General features: G+C 51.3%; 4 protein-coding genes across 4 annotated transcripts; 2 read left to right on the forward strand and 2 right to left on the reverse strand.

Annotated features, from left to right (window-relative positions):
* Positions 1-1,722: 1,722 nt before the first annotated feature.
* On the reverse strand, positions 1,723-4,737 carry BKA67DRAFT_571114 (glycoside hydrolase superfamily). The gene is made up of 8 exons (XM_046103198.1): positions 4,158-4,737; positions 4,032-4,098; positions 3,907-3,976; positions 3,592-3,841; positions 3,408-3,521; positions 3,133-3,356; positions 2,341-2,959; positions 1,723-2,276 (listed from the first exon to the last, which is right to left on the reverse strand). The coding sequence occupies exons 1-8, from the start codon at positions 4,417-4,419 to the stop codon at positions 2,143-2,145; spliced, it is 1,740 nt and encodes a 579-aa protein (XP_045955787.1). The 5' UTR covers positions 4,420-4,737; the 3' UTR covers positions 1,723-2,142.
* Positions 4,738-6,560: 1,823 nt separating this feature from the next.
* On the forward strand, positions 6,561-7,557 carry BKA67DRAFT_660315 (uncharacterized protein; the record flags this gene model as incomplete). The annotated part of the gene is made up of 2 exons (XM_046107601.1): positions 6,561-6,873; positions 7,172-7,557. 2 exons carry the CDS (start codon positions 6,561-6,563, stop codon positions 7,555-7,557), a joined length of 699 nt encoding a protein of 232 aa, XP_045955788.1.
* Positions 7,558-7,735: 178 nt separating this feature from the next.
* BKA67DRAFT_571120 (uncharacterized protein) lies at positions 7,736-9,896 on the forward strand. The gene is made up of 4 exons (XM_046103199.1): positions 7,736-8,441; positions 8,499-8,671; positions 8,736-9,550; positions 9,605-9,896. The coding sequence occupies exons 1-4, from the start codon at positions 8,107-8,109 to the stop codon at positions 9,851-9,853; spliced, it is 1,572 nt and encodes a 523-aa protein (XP_045955789.1). The 5' UTR covers positions 7,736-8,106; the 3' UTR covers positions 9,854-9,896.
* A 1,053-nt stretch (positions 9,897-10,949) lies between these two features.
* Positions 10,950-14,121, reverse strand: BKA67DRAFT_625917 (bacterial alpha-L-rhamnosidase-domain-containing protein). Its single transcript, XM_046105542.1, has 3 exons — positions 13,605-14,121; positions 12,153-13,537; positions 10,950-12,091 (listed from the first exon to the last, which is right to left on the reverse strand). The coding sequence occupies exons 1-3, from the start codon at positions 13,983-13,985 to the stop codon at positions 11,011-11,013; spliced, it is 2,847 nt and encodes a 948-aa protein (XP_045955790.1). The 5' UTR covers positions 13,986-14,121; the 3' UTR covers positions 10,950-11,010.
* Between the last annotated feature and the right edge of the window lie 457 nt (positions 14,122-14,578).

Below are 14,578 nucleotides of genomic sequence, written 5' to 3' on the forward strand. Positions count from 1 at the left end.
GATCGCAAACAGTGAGATATATAACGCCGGGCAGGTTATATCGAGACTGAAGGTATCATGCAAAAATAACGATTTCGAAGCCGGGGCGCGAGAGAAGGATGGGATCGAAAGACCGCTTTGTTGTCCAGCCACAAGTCGTGCAATCGACGTCTCGCTTGTGAAGAGACTTCAGCAACTGGGAAATCGCCTCCCCAGAGCTAGGTAATCAGCGAGAATCCCAAGACAGTAGGGAGGACCGTGCACTTGACAACTGACGTTGAAGGCGACTCTGAGATAATCTATCTCTTAGCAGGAATGTTATGTGATAAAATAGATAACATATGCAGTATCTAGACACGGAGTCTTAAGTGCGCCCAACCACATCAAAGGCTAAGGCGGAGATCTGGCCAAGAGTAGCACTTGAAGTTTAGTATCCAGTCGTATCCTAGATTCTAGCGTGTAGAGAACAAACACTTGCAAGCGTCACAACGCATCTATTCTGAGAAAACATCGTATTGTATAGAACCAGCACGGCCATGTTACCAAGATCAATGCAGCAGCGTTACTAACACGTCATGTAAGCGAGAGGTCGCGATTACAAGTCTACGAGGCACAGTATGCAAAGCTCGCCGGGCTTTCTGGACTTTCAAACCAACTCTCGGGTTCTTTCCAGCGGTGCTACCGGTTTGCTCAGCGGCAGAAAGAGGGCTCATAAAGCACCCGCTTGCCCACCCCTAAACACCACCCCTCTGTCCCCCCTCGTTTGGCCAGACATGTAGCTGGTGCACGTGTGCATATATTCGGTAGCGGTAAGGCCGAGATGGACAAGGAAGTCCCTGGAGGCACTAAGCACACGGTGTGGATCTAGGGGAATTTCAAAGAAATGCCTATGACGACGATGCCGACAGCTGTGGGAGACTGTAGGAAGGGGCACTGCTAACTTAGATGGGACATGACTGGAACTGACTACTGGGATTCGTCGTAATCAGCGCCTGACGGCGGCGACGTGATTAAGACTGATCCACAAGGGGTATTGTGGCCAGCTCGCTTAACCATGAAAGACGACAAACACGCTAGAAACTGGAGCCCAGCCAAGCCCAGTCGCAGGTTAGGAGAGTTGAGCCGGCGAGCGAAACCAATGGGGAAAATGGAAAGCCGGACCTGGGATATAAAAAGTTGATGAAATGGACGGTCGGGGCGGCGGCCAATAGGACAGGGTGAAAGCCGACATTCCCTTCCCGCAAGTGTAACCATAGTTGCCAGGGCCAGGGTTTCTCAGCGGAGTGAGGGGGAGTTACAGGGGAGACATTCTCCAACAGCGAAGGGCAAGTTGGTCAATTTAAGCTTCCCTGAACACGCCTTGCACGGTAATGCAGGGGTAGCATTGGCAGCAAATTGAAAGGCCAACCCAGAACCGGTGCTAGTCACCCCGCGACTATAGAGGTTTAGTCATTGATTTGCAGAGTAACCGCATGAGGCTACCAAGGTTCCTCGGTTGGCTTGCCGAAGGTCGCTTCATACTACTCCATATCCTCCCCCCGGGCTGGATGGATGGATTCCCACGGAGATACATCGTGCTCTGGTCAGGAACCAATGGTAGGCTGTGCTACCCCGTGGTGCTGCTCGCGAAAGACAGCGCTGAAGACAGTTCGGTTGCACCCCAAGACCGAGGGTACCTAATCCTACACATGGCGACTATTTGCACCTCAGTCGCGAACGGTCACAAAGTAGACATGGTGAAGCGTTGATGTCAGTATTGAAATGAAATATGTGCAATGTTTCCTCTGTAAATGTCCCCCATATACAAGCCACGAGACCGAGACCGCCATGGGTCCTCCAGAGAGAGTCGAGAGGCCCAGCCCGGAAATCCCGAATCCCTGGGGCGATCCACTCCTCAGCCGATCCCATCTCCCGATCCCTTATATCCAGTTAAACAGGCCCTGTTATGCTCATTTGATGTGATAAGAAAAGACTGGCTGCACTCCCTATATCTGGGAAGATAAGAGCCTCCCTATAAAGGCCAAACAGGGTGTGCACGTGTTTGCCGTTCCATTTGCACTGTAGTCGGTCGTATGAATCTCGATACATTGGCGTGAATGTGCCAAATCGATGCAACATTGCTATTGCTCATGATGTCCAGTCATCCGACTCCCATAGGTGGGCTTACGGGTTCAAAGTATAAGTGGCACTGTTGCCAGCGACCCGGGGATATGCCTCGACTGTGAACTGCGTCGCCTGCCCTGCCGCAATGACGGCATTCACGGCCGTCGAGGTGATGGTGAACCCGGCTTGCCCCACTAAAGGCATGTAAGAATTTCAAACCTATAATTGGACTGCGCCGGAGTACGAGAAAGGACTTACCGCTCCAAGTCCAAGATCCGCCAAAGGTGGTCCGGCCCTGCTGAATCGGAGGCAACCAAACAGTCCAGTCGTCCACCAAGAACGTGCCATCGGCCTTGACAGCCTTGACAGTAGCTACCTGAGCCATACCTTGCCAGGTGACGGGGACGACCAGATCCGCCCCAGCAATGGCTTTGGAACTCGCTGATGAGAGGACTGGGGGCTCCCACTGGACTATCTGTACCGGGATGATGATACCAGCTGAGAAGGAGATGCTCAAGGTGCCTTTGATGCCCGGCGTGGCCGTCGATGAAAGGTAGCCCGACAGGAAAGATGCCGTGAAGATGATGTTGTTCCCGCTGACCGAATACTGATTCCCGGTGGTCAGCATGGTAGAATCTATGGTGATCGAGGTGACCGTATTGCCGTTCAGGAGGAAGGGTAGAGACTGGTCTCCCACACTGCTACCGACTTGGTTGAAGATGAAGGCGGAGCTCTGCTGGGTGGTGGCGCTGGGATCGGTGGTGCTATCCGGCAGGCTGTTGGAGATGCCCTGAATCGCGTTTCGTACAATGTTGACCGCGGTAATATCATACCAGGTGTGGGCCGAATGATTGAGGACATCAACGCCGGCATCCCACTTGTTCGCGCCCCTGAGGTCAGCCACGACTTTCGGGTCAAGATGAGGGAATGAGTCGAACCATCGAGGACGATGCTTCGAGAGTCTCTGACGCCCACGTAGAACGAAGCGGGTTGGGGTTGGGGGTATCGAGACAAAGAAAAGGGGAACAGGAGGGTAACGAGAGGACTCACGACAATCAGGGCCGCATCATACTTAGCAGCTGTACGGGCAAGAAAGTCGATATATTTCCAGCGCGCAGCTGGCTCGGTAATGACTGGTGATGCTGACCACTCGCCAACGATCAAGGGGATGTTGGGGAATTTTGCTCGGAGGCTCGAAAATGCCGAGTCCATCGCTGCCTTGTCATCGGCAGATCCCCAAATGGTTTTACCCCAGGCCGCCGAGGTGAAGTCGTCTACGGCCGTTAGACGGTATAAATGCTCGGAGAGGGGATGAATAAACTTACAGGGCGCATAGTAGTGGACTTGGATGGTCCAGGGGTTCGTAAAATTCGAGTCTGGGGCCGTGAAACGCTCGATGGTTGCAGTGAGATCTTGTCCAGGGCCAGCAACGGTGATAACTGTAAACGTTTTTCTCAGCACAAGTTCCGCTAAGAATTCGTATGATGGGGCCTCTGTGCGTCCAGTTACCTCTCTGTGAGTTGAAGCCTCCCGCATTATTGATGGCCTGGAGGAAGACGTCTTGGAGCTGGTGCAGGAAGGCATAGTCCGCATCTGTTGAGCTACGGGGCTCATTGATAGCCTCGAATGCGACTTGCGCGCCCTTGCAGCCCAGCTTGGTTCCAATCTGGTACCAAAGTTGATAGAACTTCTCCTCGATCAAAGTTTGGTTGGCTCCGGCGGCTGTGAAGTCCGCCCACAGCGCGCTGTCGTGGTGCACCTAGGGAATATCATGGGTCAGCAGATCGGTCCTCGTTGTCGTAGGATAACGTGCTGGGCACCAACATTCACTATCACGTAAAGGCCTTGCGCCGTCGCCATATCGACAACAGCCGAGACTCTGTCTAGCCAGGTCCTGGTCATGCATGGATGAGCTACTTGAATATCTAAATGCTCGTCGAGAGACTTACGGGTCAACCGTCCAAAGTGGAGAGTCTCCCTGGTTGCTCGAGCCGGTAAAGTGATAAGCCCAGGTAACTGTCAAAAGCCAGTCAGCACACTTGAAAAGACGCCTGCTGGTTGTATTCAGGTCTTACCTGGAATCCGAACACTGTTATAGCCGCTATTCTTTACATCAGCAAAGGTGTCCGCAGTGACCACAGGATTATTCCAAGAGCCCTCCATGGGGAAGGCGTCCAGAGTATTCCCCAGATTCCACCCGGGGCTAAGCGAATGCACATAGTCTTGGGCCGTGATGGCTGCGAAGATACCAGAGCAGGAGGCTTCACCCCTCGCTCTCCCGCCCTGTCCAATAATGGACAGAGCCAAGCATAGAGTATTCCACAGAGAACGATGCATTATAAGTTGATTATAGGACGAATCGCTGTCATATGACAATCTCCAGATTTGAAAATGGAAGTCTGGGGCAGCTTTCTTTATAATAGCACCTCAATTTACCCACCATGACTAATCCATACTCTAAGTAGGGAGGCAACGGAGTAATGTACCCGTGCTCATCCACAATACACGTATTTCGGAGCCAAATACTCGATTCAACTTTGAACCGAAAAGCGGAGGAACTTTAAATTAAGAAAACTAAGGATTGAATATAGATTCAACTGGTAACAGCGGTCGCTTCCTCTCGCCTCTCCGTCCTGGGTTCCGGAAAGGTTGTGGGGTAAGCCATGCCACATGCTGGTGACGCCAATAGACAACTACAGCCTGCACTCTACTGCATGGGGTACTGGTAGAAGGAGGGGGTGGAGCTGGGGACATACTAGCAGCGAATGGCGTGCCCCCAACCGCTACCTGTTCCTGGCAGCAAGGGATTCATATTAGACGTCATCTATCGGCCAGCACTGTGCCGACGAACATATAAGCAGCTCAGGCTATAGGTGCATTAAAGCAAATATATCCCACCGCCAATGGCAATTTAATATAGAGAACCCGCGATTAGCCCAGGGCGTCTGGGCAGAGCTTGACAATCGTAAACCCTACCCCCCCTTTCCCCCGTACCATGGCATGTATGTTCATGTTGAGACGGACCAGTGCTTGGCTATTAATAGTAAGCTACCAAAAACCAACATCCTGAACATGAGAAACATGAGACGGAAGAGCTAAGCAAGCGGCTGGCATGGCCAACAGGACGGTTCGCGAAGATCAAGCTAGGCGTGGCCGAGTTACGACACATTTTGATCGAGGTAGGCTATATGATTAACGGCTTGATCGTATAACAGGTCAAGGCAAACAATGATAGGGACGATCATAACGGAAACCATTCTAATAATACTTGACCTAGTAGTGGAGGTTTAACTATATCTTGAACCTGCAATAGAAATACGGTCGTGATATCGTCAGGTAGCATTACGCCGCGAGTAATATCCTCCCGAACAATATATAGCCGGATAAGATTGCTAGTTCTAGAGGGTCAGCCAACTATGACACTGCTTCTAAGACAGAAGCAGAGCAGCAACAGTCGTCGCCATCGCGGCCGGGGGTGATCTACAGAGGCTAAAGGCTCACCCGGCAGCGGGAAGCGATCATTCGAGACCATCCAGGCTGCATTCTATATCTTCACCAAAAGATATTGACTCAAGTAGTCGTAGAAGCCTAATTTGCTGTGTGCTGGATACCAACCGCCGCTGGTGATCGTGAGATATGAAAGGTCCTTATCGTGGTTCTGGCAGGGACACACTAAAGCTTGAAAGTTGAAGCCGCTCGCGTCAAGACCTATTTGCAGCTACAGAGCTGCGAATATTTTTGTGTCATATAAAAAACATACAACTTAATGACTAGTCATAGATTATCACACTCATGGTCTTAGTACGGCAGTAGAATATGTTTTGGCATTTCTGCCTAGCCGAGTGAAAAGCATCATCTTAATGCATATATATGGCAATAAACTAACCTAAGCGATCTTTACTACAAGCGCTCTCGTCGAACGAGTAATTCACTCTCGTGAACGTAGAATCCTAGCTATTGCTGATGGATTTATGATATAAATTTGGCGAATTACTACTCCAAAAATATTTGTAAGAGCACGAAGATTCAAGAGGTAATTCGAAACAGAGGCCGACTGAAATCCAAGAGGCGTCGTGCAGTATAACCTTGCCAGAGGTACTAAGGGCCATAATACTGTTTCACTACGTCACGACGTGTAAACTCCTGGGGCTCATCTTGGTAAGAGTAGTGACTAGTATTGCTTATAGATAGATACATGAGCTATACTATAGTTCCGAGAATTCGTCGTAAAAGGGACCGCTGGTACTGGCACTGGCGTTTTAGTTAAAAGCAGGGATGATATTTATTTAATATTCATAAAATATGTAATCATATAAATATAACTTACAAGATTGAAACTGTGGCTACCAGGTCGGGTGCTGAGTTCCATATGGGCGATGATTTGACGGCTGAGGTCATCCGTGTAATCGTCTTGCAGTCCGTAAGTTGGGGAGATCGAATTTAGTAGAGATCATCATTTTGCTAACCAGAATCCAAGGATGTCCCATAAGAAGATCATCTATCAACGTCCATTCGAGCGGAGGCTTCGGTGTGACTGCAACTGCCGAAAAGTGGGTGGCAAGAAATGTGTTTGCTATTGCCTAGTTTTCGTTGTTGTCATCAGCAGCGATGATCTCAATGGTAGTACTATCTTCGACTTAGGAAGCCTCGGAAACGATCAAAACCGCATTGCTGGCCGAGGTCGAGGTAACGGCAACAACAGAGTCGGAGATCTCATGGGCGCCAGAGCAAACGAAATTGGTCACAACGACAGACGGAACAACTCTGCTGACTTTGATGCCACGTCTCATGGTACACGAAGACGACAGCCTGGGTCTGTGACATTGTTTGATTACAAAGGAGCGAGCACGTCAAATGATGTCGCTTCCACGGCGACCCGAGAAGACAGCCTCTAGGTCGTCATCAATGACCAAGGACTCCAGAACTTAACTGGGCCAGCCCTCACATCCAAAGATCACATCGCTAACTTGGCCTAAAAGTGCAATTTGGTTGACGCCGAGGTTTAGCATGGCCTCAACTCTCTTCTGGTTAGGGTTTGGGTAGGGAGGCAGCGACTCCAGCTGTAGTTAGCAGGCCCTAACTACCTTAGTTGCAATAAACGTGACACCATCTTCTGCCAACCTCGAGGTAGCTGAGCCTCACGTCTTCGATGAAAGGTTCAACCTCAAATACTCCGTGATCAAGATATCCTCTAGAACAACAAGAACGAACTCGTCCCAGGAACCCAATTCTACTCATGGTCGAGGAAGGTACCTTGGCGGCGAGCGCTACTTGGAGAACACGAATGATTCATTTACTATTTCAGCTCCCGGCGGACGTCAGCAGCGCAATCTCTCTGAGCCTCTCAGCGAGGACAATGAGCCTTACTCCCACACTGTGGCAGAGTGGGAGTTGGAGAGCACCGTGGACGAGAATGTAGCACAGCGAGACATGCATGTTTCTGTCACCAACGAGGAGACCCTGGTTGGCTTTTGATGGCGAGTCCAGCTGGAATCAGAGTGTTGGCGCGCGGCCAATACGACTTTGATGCAGATTAGATGAACAAATTGACCAAGTGGGGAGATTAAGAATTTTATCTCGATATTAGCATGGCAACGCATTTCTGTTTCCCCGCCTCATGCCAAGTGTGAAGCACCCGACCACAACTGGGCCAAGGGGCGTAGCGAGCCCACTGGAATCGTCGATATTTTGGTTAAGCACCTTACACATGCGCTGTAAGGAGCTGGGTTCCCCGCTCAAATCCCCAGATTCCACCCCGGATAAGGAGGGGTAAGGGCCTAGGTTAAAGCAGATTTGGGTCCGCCATACCACACACAACAAGGCACGAGAAGAGCGAGCCCCTCAAAACTGTAGACGAGGTGCAAACATCAGTCCATGTGCGTGCTGAATCGAGCTGCAAACATCACGCAAATGAATATTCACGACTCTGCATTCCGGACTCATGCGCCAACGTCAACCTCAACCAATGTCAAGAGGCAGCTTTCGCCCAATTGTCTGTCTCTCCACTAGTTAACGTACATCATCATGCGGCTCGGAAAGTCATGCTTACAATGTAGGGTTGGTAAACGACGATGCGACCGTACGGGCTCATCCGCCTGCAACCAATGCATGCAGAGGAGTTTACCGTGCTCGGCCGTCGCGATCCGTCGTGAGGCTCGGCCCCCTGCTGCTTCCCATACTGCTCCGCTTGCCCCGACTCAATCCGATGAAGAAGAAGTGCTCCATCTCGTAGATCTGTACTTCAAGTACATGCACGACAAGCCTCATACTCTCTTCCACGAGCCAACCTTCAAGGCAAGCGTGGCGGCGGGCACTGTTTCGCAGCCGGTTCTACTGAGCATGATAGGCTTGTCCGCACGGTATAGTTAACCTTTGCCCCCCGATGCTTCGACTCGACCCGCATTGATAGGGTGTAGGTTCGCCAGGGATCCCGAGGTCAGGTCTCATGGACCAAAGTACGCAGCTGAGGCTAAGAAGCTACTTAAAGACGATCTTGAGCATATCTGTATTGAGAACATCCAAGCATGTATCCTCGTAGGAAATATCCTATTGGGTGATTCCGACCCAGACGCGGAATCTTTATATTTCGGCAAGCCTCTCACGTAACCGTACGGTCAAGATAACGACCGAACCGCGCTTACATCCTTTGACAGTGCTGGCGAACCGCATGGCCCAGATTTTAAATCTCAGAGCTGTCAACGAGTCGGACGACGGGGTCACAAGGGAGACTAAGCTACGGGTATGGTGGACCTGTTTCATAGTTGACACTTGGGCGAGCGGAGGTTCCAATTTATCCCGCCAATTTCGGCTCGAACCCAAACGGCCAAGAGTACCGATGGACGAAACCGCCTTTTTCAGAATGCAAGCTGGAGAACCTGACATCGCCGAATCCGAGTGGAAACCTGGGTTTTGGGGTCACACCGTCGGGCTGGTGGAGATTTACAAGCAGATACAGGATCTCAACAAACACCTTGCAGAAACAGTGGAGTGGGACGAAGACATAATCGAAGACGCGGTTCGAAGTCTCGATGCGGAGCTAGTTGCCTTCGATCACAACCTCGAACCACGAATGCGATGGTCCCTCGAAAATCTGGCCGGTCAAGTAAGCCTTGGCCAGGGGAGGACTTTCGTCGCCTTCCAGCTAGGTTATCATCACTACTGCACATTACTGTTCTATCAATACCTCGACTACCGACGGCCCTCGACCAGGAACGGTAGGGTATACGCCGAGCGATGCAAGTACCATGCTACCATCATCTGCGAGATATTGAACGCATCCCGGGAGCGCGAGGGCGCCGAGGCCATATACAACATCGTGGGCCATCTCACGGTGGTGTCTTCTTCCGTGCTACTCCATACCTATCTGTTCGGAGAAGCTAGCGAACTACCAGACTCGAGGCGCCGACTAGAGTCAAACCTCGAGTCACTGGTTCAACTGCGTGGATATTGGTCGAGTGTGGAATTAATGGTCCGGACAGTCTCCTAATTGCTTCCCAGTCACAATGGCTAACATATTCAACAGATTAACCGACTCGTCATATTCCAGAACAATTGTATAAAATCCCTAACCAGAAACACTCATCGCTTCGATCGGTGGATGGTCAAGTTTCTACTCGAGCATGCTTTGGCGTTGGAGGAGAAAGTCGCAGAAACTCCAGATGCGCAGCTCGAAATGAGAATCGATAGGATTGTCGAGAGTATCCATCTTGAGAGGAGTCGAGTCACTCACAGCATCATCATGGATATGAGAAATGTCAATTATTGGGAGTGAGGGTTTCGGCTACTACAGCATTAATCAAAGGTCTTTTTCTTTTTTTTTCTTGTCTTCACGCGCCACGAAAGCTATAGTAGTCTCGCTAGGGTAAAGTTGGCAAAGACGACCGATGCCCGGTAACAGGGGCTAGCTACAAGAGCCTCGAATGATGAAGTCTCAAAGCCGGTGTTGGGATTGCTCCAAATGGATCCTCCGGTCCCAATCTTCTGGTCGCCAATTAGGTAAAGAAGCCTGCACCCTCGCCTTGGCCCATCTCCGTGATCCTGAATCTTGATGGGAACCATGCCGTGCAACATCGTTTCAGAAGCACCCCAGACTTCCCCTCATACCATCTCCAATTATTGGCGTATTGGTGCGGAGAAAGCTTGAGTGTCGAACAAGGGGCCGGCTTTAAAGTTGGCATTTGGCAAGATTCGCCAATGGGAATTGCGCAATGCCGGCCTTGAGAACCAATAAGACGCCCTAAAAGCCGAACTGATGGCCAATTGGCAGATTGCAAAGCCGGCCGGCAAAAGCGTCCAATCGGAAACCCGCAATGCCGGTGCTAAATCAAGAATGTGGGGTGGAGGAGCATTACTATGTCTACGTCTGTCACAAGGGGGTGTTAGTAGCATGACTGATGTGACATCTCAGGTGGCATTGTGCGGCAGTCACAATTACAGATTCGATGGTCGCTTGGACTTCCACGTGGTCGGGTGACCATTAGCCTGGATCGGGGCGTCCAGGCGATAGTATCCTGGAGTAGGTGGACCTCGTCCTTCGGGGTTACACCGTTCGATATTCAAAGCTGCATGGCACAGATGCTCGCCCGAAGCTTTTCATGGGGGTCGGGAAAGATTTGAATGTTCATTGGAAACTTCTTCGTTATTCACAGTCGGCTGATGTTGGCACGAGTCGATACAGCCCCGGCCGTAGGCCATTGCCATCGGTCTGGATACCAACGCGCGTAAATTTGGAGTACACATGGGTTTGTAATGGCGCCCAGGGACGATTCGTAATCCATGCCAAGTGTAGGCGTCGTGACCGCTCAGGGTCGATAGCTCCTAGATGTTCAGTCGCGGTCAACTGTCATGATAGAAAGGAGATTTCAAGGCTGGTCCAAATAATGTTTATGCTCTATCGTACTGTAAATCTGCTCTACGGAAGTCTCTATCCTATGGGACGATCTCCAAATGATACTTACCCTGCAAGAGCGATAACGTCTTTCCCTTGGAGACTCTGGTCTCTTTGGTGTTGTCTCTCCGAATTATGGTCTCGCTGGTCTCGCCGGGCAGGACCAGCTCGCAAACCGTTCCAGTCGGCACCGTGACCAACACCACTGCCTTGCCATCCTGTCTTCCCCTGCGGTCGAACTCAACAGATATCATGCCATAGGGCGACTCGATCTCGCCTTGAATGAAATCGAATTCGGCTTTAAAGCAAGGCCTGAGCCTCCACGTGCGATACGCGTCCGTTAGGGGTTGAACTCCAAGCACGTAGCTGTAGAACCACTCGTAGATTGTACCCAGCATATCGTGACATTTCGAGCGGCAATTATCCTGCCAGAATTCTAGAAGCGTCGTCTCGCCTTGGCGTAAGAATCGCATATACGAGGGATGCTCCTCCTGCCGTGCCATATCGAGCACGATGTCGGGCCGGTCTACATCCGCTTCGGCCAGAGTGTTCCAGAGATACTTGAGACCAATCTCTCCAGCTCGCATGACGTGGCCCGAGTCTTCGATATCGGCGAGGAAGGCAGTGATGATGTCGGCTCGGTTCTCCGGGGGGACAAGATCGAATTGGAGGGCGACGGCTTGCGCAACCATAGTGCGGTCTCGAGTACCGGGGTTATCGATCGAGGTGTAGAATGCATATGGGAAGTCCTTCTTATCGGTGATAAGAAGGTTCTTATTATATACAGCGTATATCCGCTCTGCCCAGGAGGTGAATTTGAGCTCGTCGTCGGTAAATCCTAGTTCTTTGGCCATGATCGCCACATTGCGTAGACACTTATAATAAACAGCCGTCTCAATATTGGCTTGGTGATTGCCAAAGGCGATATCTCGTCCCCAGTCTCCAAGTCCGTGCTCAATCAACCCGCCGTCTCGTTCTTTCTGCTCCATGTACTCCATATATTGCACGCAGGGCTTATAAATTTTGGCAAAGGTGGCAGTACTGCCGTAGTAGCGCTTGATGAGTTCAGGAAGCAGGCATACGGCGCCTCCCCAGGTGATTGTATCGTGCATAGGACCACACCTAAGGCTTGTTAGTTACTGCGCAAAGTGACCCGCGGCAGCTTGTTATCAGGAAAACTCACATGTATCGGACTAATGGTGCCATGGTTGGAACAAGGCCGGAAGGCTCTTGAGCGTCGATAATGTCATCTAAAATCTTGGAATATACACCTTCCATGTCGCGCATGTACTGTGTAGAGGGGAACAGCAGAGAAGACACCTCCAACCACCCAAATTTTTCAATCTGGGGACAATCCGTATGGTAACTGAAGATGTTGGAGTTGAATGACCAGTAACAAGCGTTTATAAGGGCATTGACATCTTGTTTATCCGTTTTTACAAAGCCAAGATGTTGCGCAGCTGACGAGACATGCCGAGGTGTGAGCGAATGAATTGTGGGCAATGTAACTTCGCCGCCGAGGGACACATCCTCTCCGTTGATTGACACAAACTCGCCATTGAGTGGCGCAGTCTCGTCGTTTAGGTAAGCGTCCTTGGTCTTTAGGCACGCGCCCTCAATCTGAATATATCGCGCGCTGGTGAAGCTAAAGTCGGGCATCCAAACTTCAGTTTCGCCTTTGCCAGAAAGAGTAATTTTGGAGTAGACGCCAGTCTCAAACTCCTTGAACAGAGGATCGGGCATGAAGACCATTCCATCTTCGCCGATCGTTTCCGAGTACTTGACACGATATTGTGCGCCAGCTGGCCCACTGGCCTCAACTCGCACCATGATGGATGAGTTCTGGCCTAGGTCGTACATGATGACACCTGGCTTGACCACGGTCACGCTGATGGGCACAAAGGTGTCGTGCAGGACAACTGGAGGCTGACTCTGGTATCGTAGTTTTCCTCTCGGCCCGGTCAAAGGCTTTGCCGGTTTCCAGTCGGCACCATCGAAGCCTGGCGCATCCCAGCCCACAGGGTAAGCCCGACTATCATGGTCTTCGGATGCGTAAATGTTGGCAAGAGTCGTTGCACTCTTCCGGACACTCCAGGTGGGATCAGAGATGATACACTCGTAAGAACCATCAGCGTAGTGCACATGGATCTCCGCAAAGAAGCATAGCTCGTTTCCGTAACGGACATATGTGTTGTCCTCGTACTTAGGCCAGAAGAAACGATCGCCTTGATCTCCCGCGTAAAAGCCATTGCCAACGTGGGCGCCGATGACGTTTTCGCCGTCTACGAACTTATCCGTCACGTCGTATCCCACGAATTGCACGGTTTTGTGGTAATTGGTCCAGCCCGGATCCAACACATGAGGCGAAGCTGCCTGACCATTGATGCTCAGGTTGAAGTGTCCTAGGCCAGAAGCGAAAACGAACACGCGAGATGGCTTTTTGCCGTTGAGGCTTAGTGTCTTGCGAAGATAAATGGGCTTGTCGCCGCCGTCGCCAATCCATACGGCCTTCCAGCGGTTGGGCTCGTCCTCGAACCAGGTTCGGAATATGAGACTTGAGTGTGGCATCTACAGCCCCGAGATGCGGGAGTTAGCCAGCAGATCCATCAGGGAGAAGGATGGGGATGAGGCGCACATAAGTCTGGTTCATGCTATACGGCGGCAAGAGCCTGGACGACCGTGGGTACGAAGTGTAGAGCTCGTTGATGGAGCTGATGGCCTCATTTCCATCCTGGTCCCAGACTCGCACAGTCCAGAAGTAGAGGGTGGTAGACTTGAAGCCTCCCTTTGGTCGGCAGAGGACGTTTCGTTGCTCGCTGCTTTCAACGCGCCCCGAGTCGTAGCAAAGGCCATCTCGTGCCACATCGATACTGCTGCCGCTGGATACGATCAGACGGTAGGCAACTTGCGTCGCATGCTCGCTGGCAAAATTGAGCTTCCAGAAAACGCGGACCTCATCAGCGTCGATGCCAATGGCCTCGCCAAAGCCGTGGATGCCACAACGAACGACTTCCATGGTAGATGGTGCTACTGAAGCGGAAAAAGATGCGGATGCAGGTTGCGCCACGGTCGATGCTCAGAGTATAGCTGGAATTGTTTGCCTTTGACCGGATCGCAGCCGCTTATCCACCGTGGTCCGAATCTTTTTGACGACGGGGGGGGGGGGGGGGAGGAGTGTAGAGTAACCTAGCACACCCGGACAAGTATTTACCTTGGCCGTCTTTCCATCGCACGCCCATGGCGTGACTCCTCCAACTGGTGAAATTTGGCACTGAAAATGGGGTAAGAAGGTCGGTTAGCCACCCCGCATTGCTGGGGCCTAAGTGACTGGGGATCTTGGGGCTCGGGCGTCCCCTATGGGTGCCTCAAGCACTAACTTTTACCATCTGATTTCCGCCAAAGTTGGCTAGGTTATTGCCACTAACAGAGTCTGGCTGTCGCCGGCTCGGGATGTACACGACCGAGTTCGAACGGCTACAACTCACGATTCTATGTTCTCTTAGTCTAGTCTTGCCTGGGTTTGGTCGAGTTCTGCGCCTAGACACATGATATCCCTGTAACGCGCTTCCCATCCAAATCACCTCTGTATATTTAAGCTTAGGTCCCCAC

Source organism: Truncatella angustata, assembly GCF_020726525.1.
Source record: "Truncatella angustata strain MPI-SDFR-AT-0073 chromosome Unknown BKA67scaffold_6, whole genome shotgun sequence".
Classification (NCBI taxonomy): domain Eukaryota; kingdom Fungi; phylum Ascomycota; class Sordariomycetes; order Amphisphaeriales; family Sporocadaceae; genus Truncatella; species Truncatella angustata.

Bases quoted from the DNA above. Each gene is read 5' to 3' on its own strand.
- BKA67DRAFT_571114 (XM_046103198.1), bottom strand. From the start codon at position 4,419: ATGCATCGTTCTCTGTGGAATACTCTATGCTTGGCTCTGTCCATTATT. The intron at 4,099-4,157 runs GTAAGACCTGAA...GGCTTTTGACAG, and splicing joins TAACAGTGTTCGGATTCCAG to TTACCTGGGCTTATCACTTT. The intron at 3,977-4,031 runs GTAAGTCTCTCG...ATGCATGACCAG, and splicing joins CCACTTTGGACGGTTGACCC to GACCTGGCTAGACAGAGTCT.
- BKA67DRAFT_571120 (XM_046103199.1), top strand. From the start codon at position 8,107: ATGCGGCTCGGAAAGTCATGCTTACAATGTAGGGTTGGTAAACGACGA. The intron at 8,442-8,498 runs GTATAGTTAACC...GATAGGGTGTAG, and splicing joins ATGATAGGCTTGTCCGCACG to GTTCGCCAGGGATCCCGAGG. The intron at 8,672-8,735 runs GCAAGCCTCTCA...ATCCTTTGACAG, and splicing joins CGCGGAATCTTTATATTTCG to TGCTGGCGAACCGCATGGCC.
- BKA67DRAFT_625917 (XM_046105542.1), bottom strand. From the start codon at position 13,985: ATGGAAGTCGTTCGTTGTGGCATCCACGGCTTTGGCGAGGCCATTGGC. The intron at 13,538-13,604 runs GTGCGCCTCATC...TCGGGGCTGTAG, and splicing joins ATAGCATGAACCAGACTTAT to ATGCCACACTCAAGTCTCAT. The intron at 12,092-12,152 runs GTGAGTTTTCCT...AACAAGCCTTAG, and splicing joins GCACCATTAGTCCGATACAT to GTGTGGTCCTATGCACGATA.